This window comes from Portunus trituberculatus, chromosome 28, assembly GCF_017591435.1.
Source record: "Portunus trituberculatus isolate SZX2019 chromosome 28, ASM1759143v1, whole genome shotgun sequence".
Classification (NCBI taxonomy): Eukaryota; Metazoa; Arthropoda; class Malacostraca; order Decapoda; family Portunidae; genus Portunus; species Portunus trituberculatus.
Window position 1 is genome coordinate 10,595,742 of NC_059282.1, and position 23,036 is coordinate 10,618,777.

Consider the following 23,036-nt stretch of genomic DNA (forward strand, 5'->3'; position numbering starts at 1 on the left):
GGGTGGTGGTAATGTGGTGTGTGGAAGGACAAGACGTAACAGGCTGGGCAGGATGGTAGTGGTAACAGTCTTGGTGTAGTGGGGGATGGTAGTGGTGACAGGCCTGGGTGGTGGAGGGGATGAGGGGGTGAGGGTAAAGTGAAAGGAAGCTTGACACTTGATTTTTTTATTGCTTAATCATTTTGACATTACTTACAGATATTTACATATAATAAATATATACACAAAAATCTATATAAAATACATTTCATTTGCTTCATAAAGCCATCTATGAAACTGCCAAAACTTATTTGTCACCTTAATTTTTTCATACGGAAAGTCTTTGGCTTGGTTCTTCCCTCGGCTCTACCGCGGTGTAAGTACGAGTACGTCCGCACCGCCGCGCCGCCACCACGACGCGGATGGCGAGGAATTATACACAGTTTTCTCTGCTATGTGACTCATTACCATAGTAACCATTGGGTCATCCCTAGAGAGGGTCACAGATAATTATGATGTGCAGGCCCGAGGCCCTCACGCAGCTCAGCTGACATCTGCACTAAAGCTGCTGCTGCTGCTGCTACCCCGCCCTGACCCGGCCGCTCCGTTTCACTCCTCGCCCTTCGCTAGAAGGTGCGGGGCGAGGGACTACGCTCCGCTCCTGACGAGGGCCGCTGCGGTGGCGCGGCGCCCCAGCTTTAGCGGCGGCGGCTGCTGGTCTGCCGTGTCCTCAGCTAATCAATACTCGGGGGAAGGGAGGGAGGTGCCCCATTACCCCCCCACACACCGCCATCGTTTTTACCAAACCATTAATAATTGAATGTATGTACTCAAGCTCGCTCGTGCCGGCCAGGGGGTGGGGAGGGCATCGGAGAAGTGTGTGTGTGTGTGTGTGTGTGTGTGTGTGTGTGTGTGTGTGTGTGTGTGTGTGTGTGTGTGTGTGTGTGTGTGTGTGTGTGTGTCCCCAGCAGCAGCAGCAGCAGTGTGCAAGGCAAGGGGCAGGCAGGCGTGGGGTGACGAGGAACCGGGCCTCGCATATGCTTGCGTTCTAACAAACAAAAAAATAATAACTGTAAATTCTCGACATGGTTCTCCTGTTTACTCTACTACATACTGAGCAATCGTATCACAATAGTGGTCAGTGGTTGAGAATTTGAGTAGAGCACAACCGAGGTTACAAATCGCTCAGCCTTAAGTGAGGGAGCTTCCTTATGTCATCACAGCCAATTAAGTATCGTCTAACTAGTTATCATTATTGTTAAGGCAGTGCCATTGTACTTCACACTTGTGCTACCTCCTGCTGCAGCAAATTCATTGGGCAACACTAGCGTGCCAACCCAGCCGTGGCGTGAGGCTGCCGGGCCGGCATGGTGCCACTCCCACCCAAGGTGTGACACTGCCGGCCCGGCTGAGCTGACCCCACACACTGCCAGACTGGGGATGGTCAAGTGGACTTTTGAGATAAGACAGTGAAACATTAGTAGGAGGTGTGGGTGAGGAGACCCTCGTGGACCTCCCATGTACATCTCTACAGTTGAGGAGGCAATTGACATACCAAAGTGTACTTTTCAGAACCACTTGTAAAAAAATCCTAGACAATACAAAAATTGCTACTTTTTGATGGTTAACAAATTCACACAATCTCACAGAAATCATAGAGAAAATATAGAGAATAGCATGTATATAAAATTAACAAATATTTCTGTTCTCTTAAAGACTTTTTAAGATTCAAAGTTATCAAGTGCTGGCCACAAGGAAACTGAACAGGAGACCAAGTATAAGCTGTTGCCAGTATGTGAGGTGCACTGCGCGGCACCACCACGCGGTCACTGCTGTCTATGGCGTTCACCACGACTAGAATCAACGAGTCATTCTATAATAAAATCACCCGAGATCAAGTAATTGATAAGTGGGACATCACAGTCCACTCAGGACCCAACTAGCTCCTCGTGTGACTGCCACATTACTTGTGAGTCAAAACGTTGCACTCTGAACAATTTTAGTGACCCGTGTTGGCCTGAGCAAGCTGTGGCCCATTGGCACCAAAGAAAAACCCACAGGTGACATGTTTAGACCCCACCGTGGCTTGGGGTGAAGGTGGGGCTGCCTTTTGCCTACCCGACTTAATGGGGCTCAATATTTTGAACTTGCAGGTGGGCCACAAAGGTTACACACTTCCCATGCAGCAGCACTAGCTTACTCACATTCCAGGCCACAACAAAACAAAGTAGCATGTAAATACTGAAAATACTATGACACAACCACTTGAGATGAAAAATGTCAACATTACTCAGTAGATAATCAAAGTAACAATTAAAACTGAATATAAGCACCTTTGTCTATAATGTAGCACATATATGATTTAAGTTTTGTCTTAAGTAATCAATAGTTTGGCAACTACCTGCCTAAAACTCTGGTACGGAACCTTGAATATTGCCACTGTTACATGAATGAGAACTTAATATCTGTATATTATATGCAGGTACAGTATTTAACCTTAATCAGAGGGGCTACTGGCCCTTTGCTGCTCAGCCACACAGCAAAGCTTCCTAGGGCCGGGCAGACCAGAGCCCTTGGGACACGGTGAGGAGGCTGCAGGTTTGGGCTAAGCAGGCCAGCACCCTTGGGACGTGGGCGGGAGGCTGCAGGTGTGGCCCACCGCGCCAGCCAGGGGTTGAGCAAAGTCTGGTTGTCCACAAATGCACTGGATTGCGATGTATTTTTCCTGCCAGCATGGCGGCAAAATATTAACACTGATTCCTTTGGAATGAATTAACAATTAGCTAAACTACATTAAATGCTAAGAACCAACCAAGACATTTATAATGGAATCAAGGTCCTCATTCGCTTCAAGTCTTTTTGAGGCCTCAGGGAAAGACTTGAGCACGTCCTCGGCACTGAGGGACGGCAGCTTCCAGGGCGGCCCGTCCTCCGGCCGGTTGTAGTCCAAGTCGCCGCCCGTCTCATTGCTCCACTCACCGTACTCATTATTGTTCATGGAGTCCAGATCAGTTTGTGAGGACAGACTCAACACTGAACACCAGTTGATGGCGTCTGTTCTCTCCTCCTGGGGCCCAGGCGTGGGTCGTGGGGCAGGCGTGGAGGGAGAACTCTCCCCCTCAGTGGTGTCTGCCGTCACGCCAGAGGGTCCTTCCCGACTCTCCTCGTGGGAGGTATTGGCCACCAGGTTAGGGTAAGCCCGCATGTGCACCGGCACCGTCTCCCTGCTGTCGTAAGAGCCTGAGGCATGGTCCGTGGGGAGGTACTGGGGGGTGGGGTACACTGGAGTGCTGTAGTGGGTGGCAGGGGGTGGGGTACCAGGGGTGGACGGAGGTGGGGTGGAGGGAGTTGCCAGGGGTGAGCCCACCGGGGGTGTGTGCATGGAGGACAGCGGGGTCTCCGTGGCTGCTGGAGGTGAGGGAGATGAGGACGGCATGGGCTCTGGGCACGGTGGGGACCCTGGGCCTAGGGTGGTTCCCTGCAGGTGTGGATGTGCAGGGTGGCCATGGGAATGGGCCAGGAGGGAGGCCACACTCACTCCCTCAGCTTCCAGTTCCCGCTCGATGTGTCTCAAGGTGTTGCAGATCAGTACGGATCTGTGAAGGCTGGGGTCCGGGAACTGGCGAAACCTGTTCAGTTTGTACATGGACATGTTGAGCACAGAGAGCCGCTGCTGGTGGTAGCAGGAGGGCCTGGGGCTGCTACGGGTGGGGTCGCAGTACGGGGACATGCAACGCGGTGGACCTCGGGAAGGCAGCAGGGAGCCCCGTACGCTCCCGTAGGCATTGCCAGTGTAGTTGTAGCTACACCCATTCTCCCCTTCAAAGGTGGTGTAGTTCTCCCCTGTGGGATACACATAGGGCCCAGGGCTGTAGCTTTGTCTGGGGCCGTAGTATGAGCTGGGCTGACCATAGGAGCTGGGGCTGGTGTAGGTTTGGTTGTATGACTGTGCTGGGTAGCTGGAGGGGGATGTGGTGTAGTTGCCACAGTCACTGGAGTAGGTGTGGGTGTAGGGTGAGGCACTGCCCAGCTCCAGGTAGGACTTGCCATTCTCGTCACACTGAATGGATTGGCTGGAGGTGGACTTGTTGGGGGAAATTTCCATGTACTTGTTGGTGGTGGGCTGGGAGCCGTCATAATAGTTACAGCTCTCCCAGGTAGGGGTGGAGGGCCGGGAAGGGTAGGACTCCCCTGGGTAGAAGGGATGGGGCTCATATACTGGTGAGGAAAGTGCTCCCTGGTAAGTGCTGGTGACCACCGTGCTTGTCTGGGTGGCGGTGACAGTGGTGATGCTTCCTTCACTGGGGAGAGTTTTGGGGCTTGGGTCCTCTGTGCTGGTGCCAGTAGTGCTTGTGGCAGTGGTGGTGGTGCAGGTGGTGGTGGTGGAGACAGAGGTGAGAAGGAAGGTGGTGGTGGGTAGGGAGGGGAATGATGAGAAGGGAGGGGGAGGGGGTGAGGATGAGGTGGTGGTATGGCCTGTAACAAGTGGGGGGGTGATTGGGGCCTGAACCACCACAGGGGAGGAGGGGGATGTGTTAGTGGTGGCGAGGGGAATGGTGGTGCAGGTTACCACGGAGGAGAGAGTGGGGGTGTACACTGTTAGAGGGAGGGGAGGGCTGGGGAGGAGGATAGGGACTTGTGACATGGTGAGGGTTGGGGCTGGGGAGGGCGTCACCTGGGGGCTGGTGGAGGTCGGGGAAAGGACTTTGGACAGAGACAGTTGAAGGGAGGTGGACGCCGTGGTGGTGGAGGTGGTGGTAGTGGTGGTGGAAGAGGAGGAGGTGGAAGAACACGACTCCCCCGCGTCTCCAGAAATCCCTCTGTTCTCCACCTCGTCGTCTGAAGAGTTGTCGATTGAGTTGCTGTCGATGAAACCTGAGTCTTTATCCTCCTCGTCGTCAATGAAGTCGTCGTGGTCGTCATCAGAATCGTCGTCTTCGGACTCCTCCGGGAAGGCGTGGTGCCCCGGGAGGCAGGGGGGCGCGCTGCCAGGCACGCCGGGGGGCAGCTCCTCTTGCTCCAGCCTGGTGGTGGAGGGGTCACCCGTGGCGCCGCTAGTCAATTCACACTCGAGGGCGGGAGTGGTAGCGTGGGCGTGGGTGAGGGCCGGGTGATGCAGCACGTCCTCAGCACAGAGGGCGTGGGGCGGTGACGTACAGATCACCTTGGCCGCCGGCAGAGCCTCCCCGCCGTCCTCGCCAGACCACCGCCGCTTGCCGCTTGCTCGAGGAAGCCCCATCGTCGAGTGCCCCTGCAAGAGTGAAAACAATGTTAGCACAACTCATCGTAAGTCATAACTAGTGTACTAATGTAGCACACACACACACACACACACACACACACACACACACACACGGCCCGGTAGCTCAGTGGTTAGAGCGCTGGCTTCACAAGCCAGATGACCGGGGTTCGATTCCCCGGCCGGGTGGAGATATTTGGGTGTGTCTCCTTTGAGGTGTAGCCCCTGTTCACCTAGCAGTGAGTAGGTACGGGATGTAAATCGAGGAGTTGTGACCTTGTTGTCCCGGTGTGTGGTGTGTGCCTGGTCTCAGGCCTATCCGAAGATCGGAAACAATGAGCTCTGAGCTCGTTCCGTAGGGTAACGTCTGGCTGTCTCATCAGAGACTGCAGCAGATCAAACAGTGAGTTACACACACACACACACACGCCCGGTAGCTCAGTGGTTAGAGCGCTGGCTTCACAAGCCAGAGGACCGGGGTTCGATTCCCCGGCCGGGTGGAGATATTTGGGTGTGTCTCTTTGAGGTGTAGCCCCTGTTCACCTAGCAGTGAGTAGGTACGGGATGTAAATCGAGGAGTTGTGACCTTGTTGTCCCGGTGTGTGGTGTGTGCCTGGTCTCAGGCCTATCCGAAGATCGGAAACAATGAGCTCTGAGCTCGTTCCGTAGGGTAACGTCTGGCTGTCTCATCAGAGACTGCAGCAGATCAAACAGTAAGTTACACACACACACACACACACGCCCGGTAGCTCAGTGGTTAGAGCGCTGGCTTCACAAGCCAGAGGACCGGGGTTCGATTCCCCGGCCGGGTGGAGATATTTGGGTGTGTCTCCTTTCACGTGTAGCCCCTGTTCACCTAGCAGTGAGTAGGTACGGGATGTAAATCGAGGAGTTGTGACCTTGTTGTCCCGGTGTGTGTTGTGTGCCTGGTCTTAGGCCTATCCGAAGATCGGAAATAATGAGCTCTGAGCTCGTTCCGTAGGGTAACGTCTGGCTGTCTCGTCAGAGACTGCAGCAGATCAAACAGTGAAACACACATACACAATTAATGTACAACAGTGTGTACTACAGCACACTCAAGTTAATGAGAGATGCGAAAGGACGCCTCCAAGGGGTTACATAGTACATGTGAGGAGGCAGGAGGCCAGATCACGCGCGCCCAGCATGTTCTCGAGGGCACTTTCGTCGTCACCATGGCCGCTGATAAACAAGCGAAGACAGCGAGACACCTAACCCCTAACACCCAGCTAGAAGGTACATGACGCAGGCAATTATTGTGTCCACTCCTTAGCAGGGTAGAAACCCTGGATTTCTAATGATAAAACCCCTGAACTAAGTATTTATCAGCCCTCACTCATAGAAAGGCAGCCTTAACCATACTACATGATATATTCTCTATCACTACGGCTGTAGTTTACAACACGCACGATCATTCATAGAAGTGGGAGCAGAAATTAAGTTTTATTGCTTTAAAATATTAGAATTATATATGTAAAAAAGTAAAAAAGAAAAACGGGAGTGAGCGGAGCGCAGTGCGTGGCGAGAGGGAAGTAGGTAAAGAGGGCGGGCTGCCACCTCGTCCGATTCCGCGCTCCTCCCTTGGCTTCGTCTTTCACGTGCGTGCGTATATCCTTTAAAGTGAATAGGCTACCACCATCTACGGACATCAATTCGCGGGTGATGAATATGTTTGGCGTAAAGCCCCAGCAGCGTACAAAATCTCAACATTTGTATACAGCAGACCATTGAGACGCGGGGAGGGAGTGACTGGCGGTCGTGGTATCCTTGGTGGCTGGCTGGCGGGCCGATTGGCTGACTGGCTGGCTGGCTGGCTGCTGGCTGGTGACCGGACCGAGTGTCAAACTATCTAGTTAGACTGATGGATGAATGACTGAATGATTGAACAGCGGATTGGAAAAGAGAGTGAGAAGAACAATAAGATAGGCAAAGTGATAGACTGGCTGATAAAACGACGCGCGAGTGAGAACCTTGAGTTGGGAGGAGGAAATATTACGTACAAATCATCACTCCATTACTTAAAACACCATACGACACTGTGTAATGACTCCAAACGCATTAATGCCTCTAATACTGCAAGTAGTGAATGAAGGGAGTGAGCGAGTGAGTTGGAAAGCTTACAAATACTTTCTTCTCCAGCAAACAGGAGGTGGTGGTGGTGGTGGTGGTGAGTGCGCAGCGCGGATAGTGAAATTATACGGGCACACTTCCTAGACTATTCCTTAGTCCAACCTTCCTGACTACAATACACCGCTCTACACACACACACACACACACACGCGCGCGCGTTTTCAAGTAATCAAGAGTGCATTGGGTGGAAGAGACACATCTACTGATTTTCCCTCAATTTAAAGGCTGAGTAGTGGTAGTACCTTTGACATTACTACTAAGGTTTTCATTTCACTACGTTACAATCTCTCTCTCTCTCTCTCTCTCTCTCTCTCTCTCTCTCTCTCTCTCTCTCTCTCTCTCAACCCAGTTCTTCCCCAGCCACATCCGTGGCGTGCCGCCCGGTAAGAGCTAGGCGTCTCCTGCTGGCGGGGCAGAAGGGGCTGACGGCTGCTCAGGCCCCACAAGAAACCATCGACTACAGGGAGAATTTCAGCATCGGAGAATTTCCCATTTTCTGTCTGGTCGGAGAGAGGACGGGGACGGGGACGGACGGGCGGAGGAGGAGAGAAGGAGGGGATGAAGCAAGAGAAGACAAAAACCGAAGGAGAGTCGAGGCCGTCCCCCTCCCAGCCCAGCATCTCCCGCTCCCCCCGCCCAGCCACCCTCACAATTTTTCAAGAGGGGGAATTTTAGGGTTCTCCATTTTGTCCCTCTGCGTCTGCCTCCGTCATGGTTTTTCACATCCCCTTTCTATTTTTCTACTTCCCATTGTCGCAATATAACGAAGCTTATGCAGAGTCGTGAATGAGGACGGGGCATTGATGGAGCTCCGTTTGACCTCCTCATCCCGGTCCCTCCCCCACCCGCACCATGCACGTGCAAGACTTCTGTAGTAGCGACTCGCAGGATACTCCAGACAGAGCGGGAGCAGGGGGCGGCGCGGATCCCCCGACAGACAAGCCTCGGAGGGCTGCGGCCCCCAGGCGTCGCTGTTAAAGAAAATGGGATCAATTCAGCAGGGAAGGCACATAAAAAGAAAATTAAGGGGCGAGAACGGTTGGGCCTAACTTCAGGACCGCCTGCTCGGGAGACTTTGTCTTGGATGTGCCATGTGCGACACACGAGGATCCTATGGGTGCACCACAGGACAAAACACGAGGTCGATAAACCTTGAGCAATGTTGTCTAAGTAGTGGCGCATTACCATGGCAACGAGGTAAATAGTGGTATTTTCTAGTGGAGGAGGCGGCCGCGCCTGCGTGGCCGCCCTCCGCCACCAGGCTCGCTCCCGCCCGCCGGCCCACATTAACGCTACAATTGCCTCTGTCTACACGCTGCCCGGCTCCACCAGGTGCCTGGCGTGACACAAATGCAGATACATCTTCATCCTGACTTTCTTCTTCTGCATTTCGAGAGCGATTACCATGTGTAACTCATTACTGATTACACCATATATCTTCGAAATAATTTTTGGACCTTAGCCAGGGCAAGTTGCCTCGGGGTGGCTGGAGCACAAGAGCGAGAGTTGCGGCAAGAGGCAGGCGGGACTGGCCTCTACGGCGGCGGCAGCGGCGGCACAGGCGGAGGCGACAGCAGCAGCAGCAGCAACTCGCCTTGTGTAACAGCGCTCGCCCCACCACAGCTGCACCAGCAGTCCACCTCTACCGCCAGCCCTGCAGGGACCACCAGCGCCGCCGCCCTAGACATGTACTAATGAATGAATGCAATGGTGGGATAGGGGAATAAACTATCCAAACTTGGAGTTGCAGGTACTAGTACGAGGGAAGTTCAATCGCTTTTAAATGCAGGCGTTAAAGGGGTTGGGAGGCCGCCCACGCCTGCCAGCCAGTCAGCCAGCCGGCAGTGCCGGCACTCAAGAAGGAGTAGAGCCTCGGCGGGGCGGCAGCGGCAAGTTTTGCACGCAAAGCTCTTACGGTGACGTAACAGGTGGATACACGTCCATACCTCCCGCGCCAACTTCAACTCAAGAGGTGGTGAGCGTAGCGAGGGAGCGACTGACAATGACCGCACATGCTGCCGCCTCTTCTTGCCACCTGTTGGCCTGCTCTCCACCCTGCCCACACCTGCCCTCACACCCCGCCCCTCCCCCTGCCCAAATATATATTAACAAGAGAGCATTAATCGTGTGCGCTCATCGTCACGCAGCGGAGATCGGCTGAGACCGCACAGTTCACGGGGCGCCCCTGGCTGGTGTCCCAACGAAAGGAGTAAGAGCGCAGGGGGCCGTAATGCGAGCCCGTGGTAAAATTATTAATTTCTCTTACATTTCTTTGTTTTGATTCCTCCATATTTCTCGAGGCGTGTTTTCTTGTTGTCCTCAGAGCTCTGTTTGCTAGACTCGGGTTGTGGCGCCCCCGCACTCCCCATGCGGACGAAAATCGAACTTACTCCTCCCGGCCCGAGAGGCTGCATTGGTGTGCTCCACGCGCGTTTTGTCCGACCCACGTAGCAACCAGCCGACGCCGTTATTCCAATTTGGTCTGTGAGTCACCCGCGCGTGAGGGCTGAACTCCCGTCCCATTGGCTAACTTATTGTTCGACCAGTGGTAGAAAGGCTCGGCGCCTGCGCGGAAATCGACAATTTTAGATCTTGCGCGCCGAGCAGCAAGGGCGAGAGTCCCTCGCTACGGCGTCTATCGGTGCCTGAGGGGACGCAACCCACATCACGGGATATGGCTCCCTACGGGATAGATGCGGAAGGGCGATATTGGAGTGTAGTTTACCTTGAGTGAAGCAGGGAGGGGCCAGGGGAGAAAGAGGGAGGGAAAGAGGGAGACCCAACGGTGACTGGCCGGGGTGAGCGGCACGGCGGAGGCAAAAACCGCCTTACGTGCGAGCGCCAGAAGGACGGTAGTCGCGCACGCCGCTATCATATGCTAGTTGCTAGATACTCCGACACACTCCTGTAAATTCTATCGCGTCGTACATAGAATCGAGTTTCCCGTGCGGCGCTTCAGACCTAAACTTGCTTCATCTGCAGCAGTGCGTTGGGAGTCCCGGTCCTGCGGCAGGCGGCAGTAAGAGCGAGACTCCCTTAGCCCACGCTGGTATTTGCGGGTTGAACAGGCTCCGGCGAGGCCACGTAGAGACTGTTCCTCTCTCGCAGCTGTGGACCAACTGGCTCCCCACCACCGACGTCAATTTCTACTGGCGACGGCACATCTGTAGGGCTGCGTGCACAGAGGGGCTGTGGAGGCCTGTATGAGGGGTCCTGCCGCTGGCTTGTTGTCATTATGCAGCCGAGGAGAGACGTGCGCAGAGCTGCCTCGACGTGTACCTGCTACTCGCAAACTTGTACTCGCGACTCCAGCATGACTCAAGGCCGCTACGGAACACTATTCACTATTTGGAGGACCGCCTGTCTTACTCCAACTCTCTCCTTATACTAAAGGCGAACCACGATCATTGTACTCCGCCTCCACTCACTCCACTACTCTTCCACATTCTCCATCACCACCACCACATCCTCTTCTATATGCTAACTCCTCCTAACTTCAACTTCTCTTACTCCCTCATGCTGTTACTCCTACTGCTGTTCCCACGTTACCGCTCACACACACACACACACCTAAAGGAAACCCCCGAAAGAAAGTGACAAAACTGGTTCAGAGAGAGAGAGAGAGAGAGAGAGAGAGAGAGAGAGAGAGAGAGAGAGAGAGAGAGAGAGAGAGAAGTGAGTAAGAGGAGGGAGAAAGAGGCCGAGAGAGAGAGAGAGAGAGAGAGAGAGAGAGAGAGAGAGAGAGAGAGAGAGAGAGAGAGAGAGAGAGAGAGAGAAAACGTGGGATGGGAGGGTTGTAGGGACCAGAAGGGGAAGAAGAAGGGGAGAAATAAGTTGGCGAAGAGAAGAGGGGCGCCCATTTGGAAGGAAGGGGGAGGAGAGGAGTCTGAGGGGAAGAATAGGGGAGGGGTGTGAGGGGATGGATGGGGGCGCGTTGAGGGGGATGCTAAATTAGTGAGAGCAAAGCAGCCAGAAATCAACATGTATAAATATACGGATAAAGTGGAGAGAGAGAGAGAGAGAGAGAGAGAGAGAGAGAGAGAGAGAGAGAGAGAGAGAGAGTGGTGGTGGTATGGGATTCTTAACTCTATCACGATTGAAAATGACATTGGCTAAAAAAGAAAGGGAATCTCTCTCTCTCTCTGACCAAAACAAGGAAAAAAACTAAAAAAAAAAAAATTAGAATGACAAAACTAAAGAACGACCTCTCTCTCTCTCTCTCTCTCTCTCTCTCTCTCTCTCAGCTCACGGGACGAGAATTCAAGCACACAAAAGCCACGTTCACATTTACGTAGCTCGTTGTTAATCAGACCGACCAACAACACATCTTTACTGGAAGCTAGTCAAGTGTGGACACGTTTGTCGAATTACAGGATAGACAGATAGACAGCAGCAGCAGCAGCAGCAGCAGCAGTAGTAGTAGTAGTAGTTCGTGTTTTGTCTTCTTTATTTGAGTTTAAGGGTAAAATTTTGATCTAGTATGTAACGTGTGCGTGTGTGTGTGTGTGTGTGTGTGTGTGTGTGTGTGTGTGTGTGTGTGTGTGTGTGGTTATCTTATCAGACGAGGTAAACGATAAGCCAACACTCTGCACTCCTTTACATCAGGTGCATAATAGCACACTCATATTTCATCAAAGTTTCAAACACCCGCGCATTCCTTCCTTACTTCTACAGTGACCCTTCCTTCTTCAGTCTATCCCTGCTACCTCCTATCACTTCCTCTCCATCTACCCGTTTTCTTTCAGTTACGTGATCTCGTTTTTCTTTTGTCTTTTTCTCTACCTCGCGTTCTCGTCTTCACAAATCTACGTTTCCTTCATTTTCTTCTCTCACTCTTCATTTCATAATTTCTTTTCAGTTACGTCACTTTCATCCTCTCTTTCCTTTCTCTTCCTCGCATTCAATGTAAGTCTTTCCCTAATTTCTTTTTAGTCATTCTCCTACTCTCTCTCTCTCTCTGGCTCCTGGCATCTCTAGCAGCGGCAGGAGGGAGCCAGGGCTGCCCGGGGAAAGAGCCAGAACGGTGTGTGTGTGTGTGTGTGTGTGTGTGTGTGTGCTCTGCCAGGTAGAGCGACTGTGGCTCCACCAAAAATAATTATATATATAACGTAGCGCCTGCACCACTACCACCACCACCACCACCACCACTTCCAGATCGCCACCTGAGAGAGAGAGAGAGAGAGAGAGAGAGAGAGAGAGAGAGAGAGAGAGAGAGAGGTCAGCTGCTCACCACTACCACCACCACCTGGATCTGTGCCCTCCCTCTCCCTTCCTCTCCCTGCCTCGCCTCGCCCAGCCATGCCCCACACAAGCATTCCCCGCCGTCCCTCACAGGCCACAGACACAAGAGTGGGGCGGCTGGGTGGCGGCTCGAAGGTGCATTGCGTTCAGGAGACAAGCAACAAGTCTTCACCATACACACAGGCAAAGGAGAATGGAAAACAGTGAGAATCGAGGAGGACTTGGGTGGGAGGGGGGCAGGAAATACCACGACGATCCGCGCCAGGCCACACCACACCCCTCCTCCTCCTCCTCTTCCTCCTGCGCCACTACCACCACCACTACCTCCTCCTCCTCCTCCTTCTCCTTCTTCCCCCGTCCCCTTCATCCAACTCTCCCCCCCTCCTATCTCCTCCTACTCGTTCTCCTCCTCCTGCTGTTAGTTCGTTCGTTCTTTCGTTCGTCTCTCTCTCTCTCTCTCTCTCTCTCTCTCTCTCTCTCTCTCTCTCTCAGTTCCAACTCTCTCTCTCTCTCTCTCTCTCTCTCTCTCTCTCTCTCTCTCTCTCTCTCTCTCTCTCTCTCTCTCTCGAACTATGACGCGCTAACTTCTTTACGCGTACACACACACACACACACACACGTCTGATTACCAGCAGTGGAAGCAAGCAGGGAGGCAGGGTATTAGGCAGGCAGGGGAAGAGCCGCAGGTTCTCCCCACAGGGTTCAACACGGCTTGCACATACACATACCAAGTGACGCTCAGAACGTGTACCCTGCCTCTGCCCTTGCTCTCCACCCCCTCCCCATGCTCCCAGTCCAGTGGTATCCCCTTCCCCTTCCCCTGCCTCTGCCTCGCCAACCTCTCCATTCCCACATGCTCCTTCCCTGCACTTCCTTTCCTAGTTGGGCCCGAGACATGAGGAGAAACATGGTTATTCCAGATTGCCTTTCTGTCTTCAATTCTTCAATACTTCCTCCTTGATGTTATTTCTGTCACTACCTTCACTACCTCAGTCTCCCTATTCCCACGTGTCCTTACTCTGCACTCCTCTACAATTCGTTTCCTTCCTGGGAGTAATGGGAAGACACAGGCCTACTCAAGACTACTTTCCATGTCTCTAAGTATGTTCCCTGCTCTCTCTCTCTCTCTCTCTCTCTCTCTCTCTGGACACGTGGTAACATAAGATCTACCCCAAACTCCTTTTCATATCTATCCCCCTTCAGTAGTGCCCAGCTGCCTCGTCCTATTGCTTCGTCTCTACCAGGGGCTCCTTTCCCTTCGGTTCATTCCCCCCCACGAACCCGGTCACGTCACGCCGCTGCAGTTCAGTTGAGATGCGCATTTTCTCTTGCAGGGTTTAGATGCGTCTCAAGTGTGTAAATATAGCAAGATCCGCCTCACTTGAATATTACTGACAACTAAGCCTCGCCTATAGAATGCATTGAGAGCATTAGAAGGTGTCTTGCAGGGTGTTTCTGTTGGTTATGTGCTCAGAACACAGAGGGAGAGAAAGAGAGGCAGGCAGTGGGGAGCGGGCGGGTGAGTCGCGGGGCTAAGGTGAAAAGTGAACAGCCACAATGAGCCAAGTTTGAGAGCGGCGTGAAGCAATGAGGGGCATATACGCAGGCTAACTGTCAGGTGATTTAAAGGGAGGGATTAAGTGCTTAGCGACATCATGGAAATGCCTTATCGCGCCGCTCATCTGTAGTGGGCCGGCCACCTTAATTATTGCCTTGTCTGTGTGAGCCGATTGTTTGAGAAGGAGGAGGAGGTGGTGGCGGTGGTGGTAGTGGTGGAGGCGGCCCTTGGCGTGGTGCCGGCCGGGGCGCTCCCTTCCTCTCTCACTCCCTTTTGCGTCTCCCTTCTTGCTCCCCTCTCTTTCTCTCCCTTCTTGTTCCCCTCTCTTTCTCTCCCCTTCCAACTCTCCCTTCATCTTCCCTCTCCGTCCGTCCCTCCATCTCATTCCGGGCCTCCCTTCATATTCTCCCCTCCAATCCCTCTCCCTACCCCCCTTTGCACGTGCGTAGGGAGCGCGTGTAAGGGCGTGCATCTGGCGGACGTGGGGCGACGGCGGTCCGGTTCGGCCCGTCCCGGCAGGATGGGCTGCTGCTCCCCAACCAGGGCCTCTCGAGACGCGCGCGCGCACCCGCTCCCTCACCCCTCTCTCTCTCTCTCTCTCTCTCTCTCTCTCTCTCTCTCTCTCTCTCACACACACACACACACAGTTAGGTAATGGTGAGGAGGGGCGCGGAGCATCACCGCGCCCCGAGGAGTAGCAGCATCGGGCTCTTCAAGGCATTTCATTAGTGTATTCTCCTGATAGTAAAGCCGCGGCTGGGTGAAGGGGCTGGCTGCCCTCTGACTCACATCGCGGGGTGAGGGCGGGAGGGAGGGAGGCGAGGTCCGGCCCGCAGCGGGACGGGAAGCTCGGGTCGCTGGACGGAGCCGGGACGCGGCGAGGGGGAGGCGGGAATACCAAGAATCGGCATCGAGCGTAGGGCCGGGACGCCCGCCGGCAGGATGGCACTGCGGCCTTGCCACCCTGCGGCCTGAGGGGCGGCGTAGCGGCGGCCTCACAGGACCAGATTGGCGACGAAGAGGAGGCGGCGCCGCGCTATACATAGTCAAGGTGGCAGGCCCGTCGCCAGCTCCTCCTCCACGCCGCGGCCAAGTCTTGCCCAAGCTTCCCGCGGTGACGGTGACCACCTGCACCACCCACCACCACCATCCGCCCCGCACTGATAGAGGCACTGCTGAGTGCTGACACACTGGCGTCCCCAAGGCCCATGGCGTCGTGCATTCCCGCCACGGCACGGCACCACGGCACGACCAGGCTTACTTTTCGCCTTATCGGGCATCGCGAGGAAATGAAAGTCCACATCAAGACCCGAAGTAGGCCGCCCCTGGCGTGACTCCTGCCGCAGGTGGAGGTGGCTCAGAGGCGGGAGGCAGACTTGCTCCCTGGATCGATGTTTCCTTAGCGTCCCGCGTCGATGACCGTCGCCACCACCACCATCACCACCACCGCCGCCACGGTCCCACCTCCAATATACCACACCGCCGCCATACCATCGCCGCCGGGATGGAGCTGCATCAAACATTGCAAGAGACCAAAAGGACTCTTTACATGCGGCGCGCCTGGACGCCCCTCTCCTCACCAGGAGGTCATCTGCGACACCTGCCGCGGTCACCTGGTGGCCACCTGGCTGCTCCACCAGTGGCAGCTGGGTCACCACGAGGCCACCTGGCCACGCTGCCACCTGAGTCACTTGAAGGCCACCTGATGGCGGCGGACGTGGCTGTCTGTGCTTCACCTACCGCGCCGCGCCGCGCGGGCCGCCACTCCGCCAGCAGAAAGAAAGGAGGGAGGCGAGGAGGTGGTGGAGAGAGCGGAGAAAGTGTGGTGGAGGGAGTGAGGGAGAGAGGGAGGGAGGAGTCCGCCAAGGGAAGGCAGCCTGAGAGGGGAGGGGCCCGCAGCGTTACGCCACCACACTGCTGCCGCCGCCAGCGCCGCCGCCGCCGCCATCACCACCACCACGGCTGATAAGATAGCGCCTCAATCAGCCAGATGATAGAGTGAGAAAATCTGACGAAAGTCCATGCGGGTTGGCGTTCCTGCGGCAGGAGGGCGAGTCCTCCTGGCGGCGGTGCGGGAGCCGACACGCTAGGCCGCTTCACGCCACAGCTGCCGCCCCGCCCGCCGCCCCCTCCCGCCTCACCTACCCCCTCCCCTTATTAAACGTCGCGGCCACGCGTGACCACCACCACACCAGAGCCACCAACACGGGGTGGGGGGACGGGGGCATACCACGGGTGGGGCACTGGAGTGGTGAGGGAGCGGAGATGGTGGTGGTGGTGTGGCGGAGCAGGGGAGGGTATGGCTGACGAGAGAAGGGGCATGGAGGAGGTGGTGGTGGTGGTGGTGGTGGTGGTGGTGGTGGTGGTGGTGGTGGTGGTGGTGGTGGTGGAGGGGTAGAGCCACAACGCAACTCTTGCAGGGAGCGGTGGTGGTGGTGGTGGTGGTGGAGCATCAGCAGCAGCAGCAGCTAGAGGAGGAGAAGGAGGAAGAGGTAGAGGAGGTGGTGGTGGTGATAGTGGTAGAAGAGAAGTGGTGGTGATGGTGGTGGTGGTGGTCGGAAAGAGGCAGGGTAAAACAAGGCAAGGAAGAGTGGTGGTGGTGACGATGGTGGTTGTAGAGTAGGAACTGAGACGCAGCACGGGGTTATAAATTACTCACAATTACAACCATCACAACGCAGAGAGAGAGAGAGAGAGAGAGAGAGAGAGAGAGAGAGAGAGAGAGAGAGAGAGAGAGAGAGAGTGCACATAAACTTGTAGTCGTGTCACGTCTCAAGTCATCGTCACCTCGCCGTGGGTTGACGTCAGGCATTACGTCAGCCCACACAGCAGGAGGAGTGGCGCTGTTTGACCCACAGAATACGAACAATTATTTATTTACATATAATATAAACTAACATGTGCGAGCGAAGCGAGGAGTCGAGAGAGAGAGAGAGAGAGAGAGAGAGAGAGAGAGAGAGAGAGAGAGAGAGAGAGCAGCCGAGTAGAGCGCGCGGCAGTAACCCCCTTCCCGGCATGCAACAAAATACTTGAGTCAGCCCGAGAGGCGGACCTGCTGCTGTACGAGGACGTGTCCGCGGGTCCTTATGTGGCCAGCCGGCCTCTAATATTGACCCCCGTTTTCTCTGAGGCCCACAAACACTGCACCTCAGCCCATCACAACAACACTACCACGTGGACCACTCACCACGCCCCCTCCTCCCTCTAGACATGTCCCTCCCTCCCACCACCGTCCCACTGCTGCCTCTTCACGCCCCGCCCTCGTATCTCGGCCACAACCTGACGTCTGGCCACGCTCCCTTTACACACTGCTCAGGAGGGGGTAGGTTACGTACGCGTGGCACCCTCGCTTGCCGCCTCCCACCACCCCCTGCCTCCCTCCTCGCCTCTCGTCTCCCATTCATACAAGACCTGCTGATTTGCCTTCCAGGACGTCACGGGTCCTGCCGGATTGTCTTGCTGTCCTCACCCCCTCCCTCCCGTCCTCCCTCTCTTTCTCTGGGCGTATTACTTTCTTTGGCTGTCTATACCCACCATTGCAGTTACTCTATGCATGTTTTGTGGTGATATGGCAGTGGTGACGAGTGCATTAAGAGGTGGTGACCTTTGTTTTGATGGTTGTGACGAGGTGTAAGGAGGCAATACTTGGTGATTAATTTTGTACGGGTCTTATATATTTTGGTGATCTTGTGTGTTTATGATATGTTTTCTTGGTGTAGGATCGATTAGAGGTATTGTAACTCTCTCTCTCTCTCTCTCTCTCTCTCTCTCTCTCTCTCTCTCTTTGATTAAGCTACAGTGAATAATTAGGACATTTGGTGGCACAACTTGTATTTTTTAGCCAATTTGTCAATTAATACTCAAATTTTGCGAGTTAAGTGCAGAATGATAAAAATCTGAGTCAGGGATACGACTTAACCCCTTCAGTGCCATAACACGTTTTCATATTCCTTCTGGTGACTATTTAGTGATTTTATACAGCTTCAGAAACTTATGTGGGGGGATTAAAATGGTAAAGGCTGTGAACCATTAATCTTCTGACCTCCATAGACCCTTCCTAATGTCAATAAAATCAAACCCAAAACAAGGTAAAACTGCATCCCAGGGCAGAAGAGGTTAAGGGGGAATCTGACATACAAGCTTGGTCATTTTTTTCTATTTTTCCTCTCCCTTAAAAGACGCAATGTAGGTGAAAGTGTGATTCTATTTTTTTTTTACTGGACTTTTTAATGGTGAGGGTGAAGTTGTTTTTTTCCCTTTCTTTCTACGATGAGGTTAACCCCTTCAGTACTAGGACGCATTTTTACCTCGAGTTTTAGATATGGTTAGACTGTTTTATTTGCATTAAGAAGGGTCTATGGAGGTCAGAAGATTAATGACCAGTCTTCAGTATTTATATCTCCCGCATGAGTTTCTGAAGCTGTAGAATACCAAATACTAACCAGAAAGCATATGAAAATGTACCGTGGTACTGTAGGAGTTAAGGAAAAGATTCGATTTTAGTGTTGACAAGTAAGACTCATGTTTCGGAAGTGTGTTGAGATGACGTAACTTGTTCGTGGTGCTGTTGAAAACGTGTTTGTCTCGTAATTCATCCCCATCATCATGCCTAACCTAACCTAACCACTTCACTCAACGATACTGTGCCCCTCGTTTACACACACACACACACACACACACACACACACACACACACACATACTTTTAACTCGATACAATTCTCTAGGTGCCAGGAAACGTACATACTTCCACATATATACATACGTTCGCCCATTCTCCTCCTCCTCCCCAACACACACACACACACACACACACACACACACACACACACACACACACACACACACCGCGTATTGTAGTGGTTAGCACGCTCGACTCACAATCGAGAGGGCCGGGTTCGAGTCCCGGTAAGCGGCGAGGCAAATGGGCAAGCCTCTTAATGTGTGGTCCCTATTCACCTAACAGTAAATAGGTACGGGATGTAACTCGAGGGGTTGTGGCCTCGCTTTCCCGGTGTGTGTTGTGTGTTGTGGTCTCAGTCCTACCCGAAGATCGGTCTATGAGCTCTGAGGTCGCTCCGTAATGGGGAAGACTGGCTGGGTGACCTGCAAACGACCGAGGTGAATTACACACACACACACACACACACACACACCTCCAGAAACCGCTACATCACGTACCGACCACCACTACACTAAACCACACCACACTTCCATCACCATATTTATAACACACACACACACACACATGCAGACCATCGACAATATACCACACTACATGTCACTATTTCCATTACACCTCAGTCAGCACCATCACCTCATTTCTCACCCATGGAAACGCCTGTAGCTAAACCCTGCAGTGTGTGGCTGAGTGGTGAGGTATCTTGAGATCGAGGACACCACCACACGAGCCTCCTGACTCACGAAGGCTTGATCAGGGCAGTGTTCAGGGGTTATTCTTGTCCTATTGTTGTAGGGTAGCTTCTCTGGCCATTGTGTTGAAGTATCTTATGTTTTACGTTAAGTAGTGCAAGTCCTACGGTTCTAAAACAAGATTGTATCCTGTCTAATTCATGAGTTGGAGTCCCGTGACTATTCTCAGCTGCTGCGTCAGTGTGTGGCTCCTCTGGGCACGGTCTGAAGGTGTCTCAGGACCTAAGTTTAGTGGCGTGCGTCCTAGTGTTCAAAAACAAGCTTACTTCCTGTCTAATTCATGAGCTGCAGTCTCGTGATGACTCTGACGAAGCACCAGCGTGTCGTCCCTATCGGTAGTGTGCCAGCTGGTACCCACTGCACCCTGGAGGTCCTGTAGCCCCCTTGGAGTAGTAGGGGGTGCTGCCCAGGGTCCCTCGCTGCCCCCATCCCCCGACCCGTCCCCTCTCCGCCGCCATCAGCACGCACAGGAAAGATGACTAATAGCCGTCCGGTGTTTTATATCTTTTCCTACTGTTTTACTCCTCCAGCGCAAAGTAACGGTGATGAATCGTCCCCAAATGAAGATGGATATGCATAATGAATAACCAGTATTACGTCAGGGAATGTGCTAGGAACTGTATTCGCACGACATTGGTAACATGACGTGCGGCGAGGGTCCTGTCGTGGCCGAGCGCAGAACACAGGGAGGCATGCGGGGGAAATTCGCGAGTCGCCGCTGAAAACACTGCTAACGTTTTCTCTGACGGAACACCTGGGCCGCCTGCCAGGAGACCCATCGCTCAGGCACAACAGGTAAACGGCACCCACCACCCACTGACCATCCGTCCAAGCACACACCAGGCACAGGCACACACACATACACACCAGCCTGAGGGAATACAAATACACGTGATTCTAGACCTGTGTTGCCTCAGTGGCTAGACAGTCACACACCCGTCATGTACACACTTACAACACTTCACTCACTATCTTCATCACTGTCACTGAGGAAAGGCAGTGAGCATTCCCATTCATTATCCAATGTCAGATTAACGAGCGAGTAATGACCACACCAACACCACAACACTTCCATTGACACACCGCTCACATTAACTCCTGCACCTTTAGGGGGTTATGACGAGTGATGAGCGAGTGGTGAGATGTTTACCAGATGAATGTGGCGAGTGGTAATATGGTGCTCTCCCAGACCCTCACCACATTCTCCCAGCTTCTAGGAGTGAGAGCAGCACCATGTAAGGTGGTGAGGAACTGTTGTATCGGTGTCCTGTAGTGGTGGTGTTGGTGCAGCCAGGCACACACAGCTAACAGTAACTAAACTTGCACGCCAATATCGTCCACACACTCTCGTTCCTTCCAACACGGCCAAAATTCTGCCAACCTACCTTAATCTGCTCTGACATTTCAGCTCACATGATGCTCTGGAAGTCGAGTTGACGATCTCATGATTAAAATTCACGGCAATGTTCAAAACTGTGAGGGTTCACTGAGTGACGACACAAAACACAATAACACACACAGTCCCACTGCTCTACGCCGCGCGCCAGCTCGGGTCGCTCTGAGGCCTGAACTTCAACAAAGTCCCCACACCATTCTCTCGTGCCTCTAGCGGGTGCTGCTACAACTAGCGCTCTCTTTAAGGTCGGCACATTTTTCACTGCTGTTCGTCTTTGCGTCCTACAGAATAACAAATTTAGTTGTTGTAGTTACAGTGGTGGCCTCTAGAAGGTAGGAAACCATCGCGGGACAAACATGTAGGGTTATAATGAGCGAAATACGCTAGGTGGTGGTGTCCGCCAGCAGGATGTTAGTATGTTCGTAAGTTGGCAATGACGACACGGCGTGACGTAGAGAGTCGGACAAAGCTGGACCATTACTGCTCTCCTCCCCAGCTACTCTCTTCCTACGCTGCCAACAACGAGCTGTAGCGAGTGAGCTAAAAGACACACAAACTATGAAATAAATCTCCTCGTTGCTTTCATTAAGTCATACTAGTGAAACGAAAACAAAAAATAAGCTAGCAAAGGTAAGCTAGTGAAACAAACCACCCAAACTCCCCCTCCCAGCGGACACCTCATCAATTATCAATATTTCGTATAATCTAGGATGGAATTTTCCCTCTAACCTTGCTGTAGCTCGCCCAACCCCTTCCTAAACGTCTTGTGGGCTCACTAATTAGAAAGATCAATATATTTGCCCTATTCTAGATGCAAGTTTATGCCTATATGATACCTAGATTTCTGAATAAAATATAAAAATTTGAAAGCTGGTCGATAGGAGGTGGCGTCGTCCCCAGCCAGTGTAAGGTCTCTGGGCTGAATCACGTAGCCGGAGCTGACTGGAGACAGGCGCTTCCACTATGCACCGGACATGTTTCAAATATCGTCTGCTGCATTTTGAGAGCCATCCTGAGTATTTGTTGCCCATGCTCTTAATAAAATAAACAATGTTGAATATTATGGTACATGTTACAAGACGCGAATGGATAAGGTAGAGGCGGGACAGCCCTCGACGGCTTGTCCTCCACGACATTTCACCAACTTTTCAGCCCAGACTTACTGAAACATTCGCTCAGACTGGGATGGCAACACTACACGTAGCTCGGCAAGACCTTGTTCGGCTTGGATGATATAAATTTTTTTTTATATGCGCTACCAACATTAATATTATATCAAATAAGTTATATGTGGAAAGTGACAGAAAATATGGGCGTGATCCGTGAGTGTCGGGCGACGGCGGGCAGCGGCGGGGCGGAGGCGGTAGGCGAGGCGGGGGCCCGGCCGCTGCCGTACAAAAGTTTGGCCCATCGCTACGTTTCAAACTGTGGCGCTTTTCGGCTGTATGGAGTGTTTCCATGTCAAAGAGGCGATCAGCTGACTGCCCGGGGCATTTAAATGCAGTCGCGCTGAGATTTAAACCGATACTCAGCGATCACTGGTCGACCGGCGATGGTCCAAGGAGGAGGGGGCGGTCAGGCCTCTCCTCCTTGGGTTTTTGTCATTATTTGTAGGTGTTTTGTTGTCCTGGGACGGCGGTGAGAAAGAGGGAGAGGAAAGAGATGCTGCCTCACATGGTGATGCTTGTGTCACCCTTCACTCCCGGCCGCCGCCGGCCCGCGACCCGCCGTGTCACCTTCGTCGGGGTGCTCAGAGGGCCCCTCACACCGTCACGCTCGCCGCCAGCCACGCGGGTCTGGGGCACGGGGCACGGGGCATAGTGCAAGGTTTTTCCTTCTCCGTTTCGACTTCGTGTTTATGAGAACCCGAGCCGCCGTCCCGCTGGAGCCTCCAACTCCCTCCCCCTGACGCCGTCACCCAGGGCCCTCCCCAGCGCCACCAGGCCTCGCTATAGGGGCTCTCCGCGGCGCTGTGGCATCACATACCCCTAGCAGGACTCCCAGACGCCCCAGCTCGCCTATAACCTCCTGCTGTACCGGCTC

General features: G+C 53.4%; 1 protein-coding gene across 4 annotated transcripts; it reads right to left on the reverse strand.

The window, feature by feature from the left end:
- Nucleotides 1–150: 150 nt before the first annotated feature.
- Nucleotides 151–21,182, reverse strand: LOC123510139 (mucin-2-like). Of its 4 annotated transcripts, XM_045264983.1 has the most exons (3): nucleotides 20,983–21,182; nucleotides 15,427–16,633; nucleotides 151–5,230 (listed from the first exon to the last, which is right to left on the reverse strand). In XM_045264983.1, exons 2-3 carry the CDS (start codon nucleotides 15,466–15,468, stop codon nucleotides 2,780–2,782), a joined length of 2,493 nt encoding a protein of 830 aa, XP_045120918.1. In that variant the 5' UTR covers nucleotides 15,469–16,633; nucleotides 20,983–21,182; the 3' UTR covers nucleotides 151–2,779. The 4 variants fall into 4 exon arrangements, with proteins under 4 accessions (XP_045120918.1, XP_045120919.1, XP_045120916.1 ...); XM_045264984.1 differs by lacking the exon at nucleotides 15,427–16,633 and having other exon boundaries at nucleotides 20,983–21,181; XM_045264981.1 differs by lacking the exons at nucleotides 15,427–16,633; nucleotides 20,983–21,182 and adding an exon at nucleotides 14,955–15,420.
- Nucleotides 21,183–23,036: the final 1,854 nt, after the last annotated feature.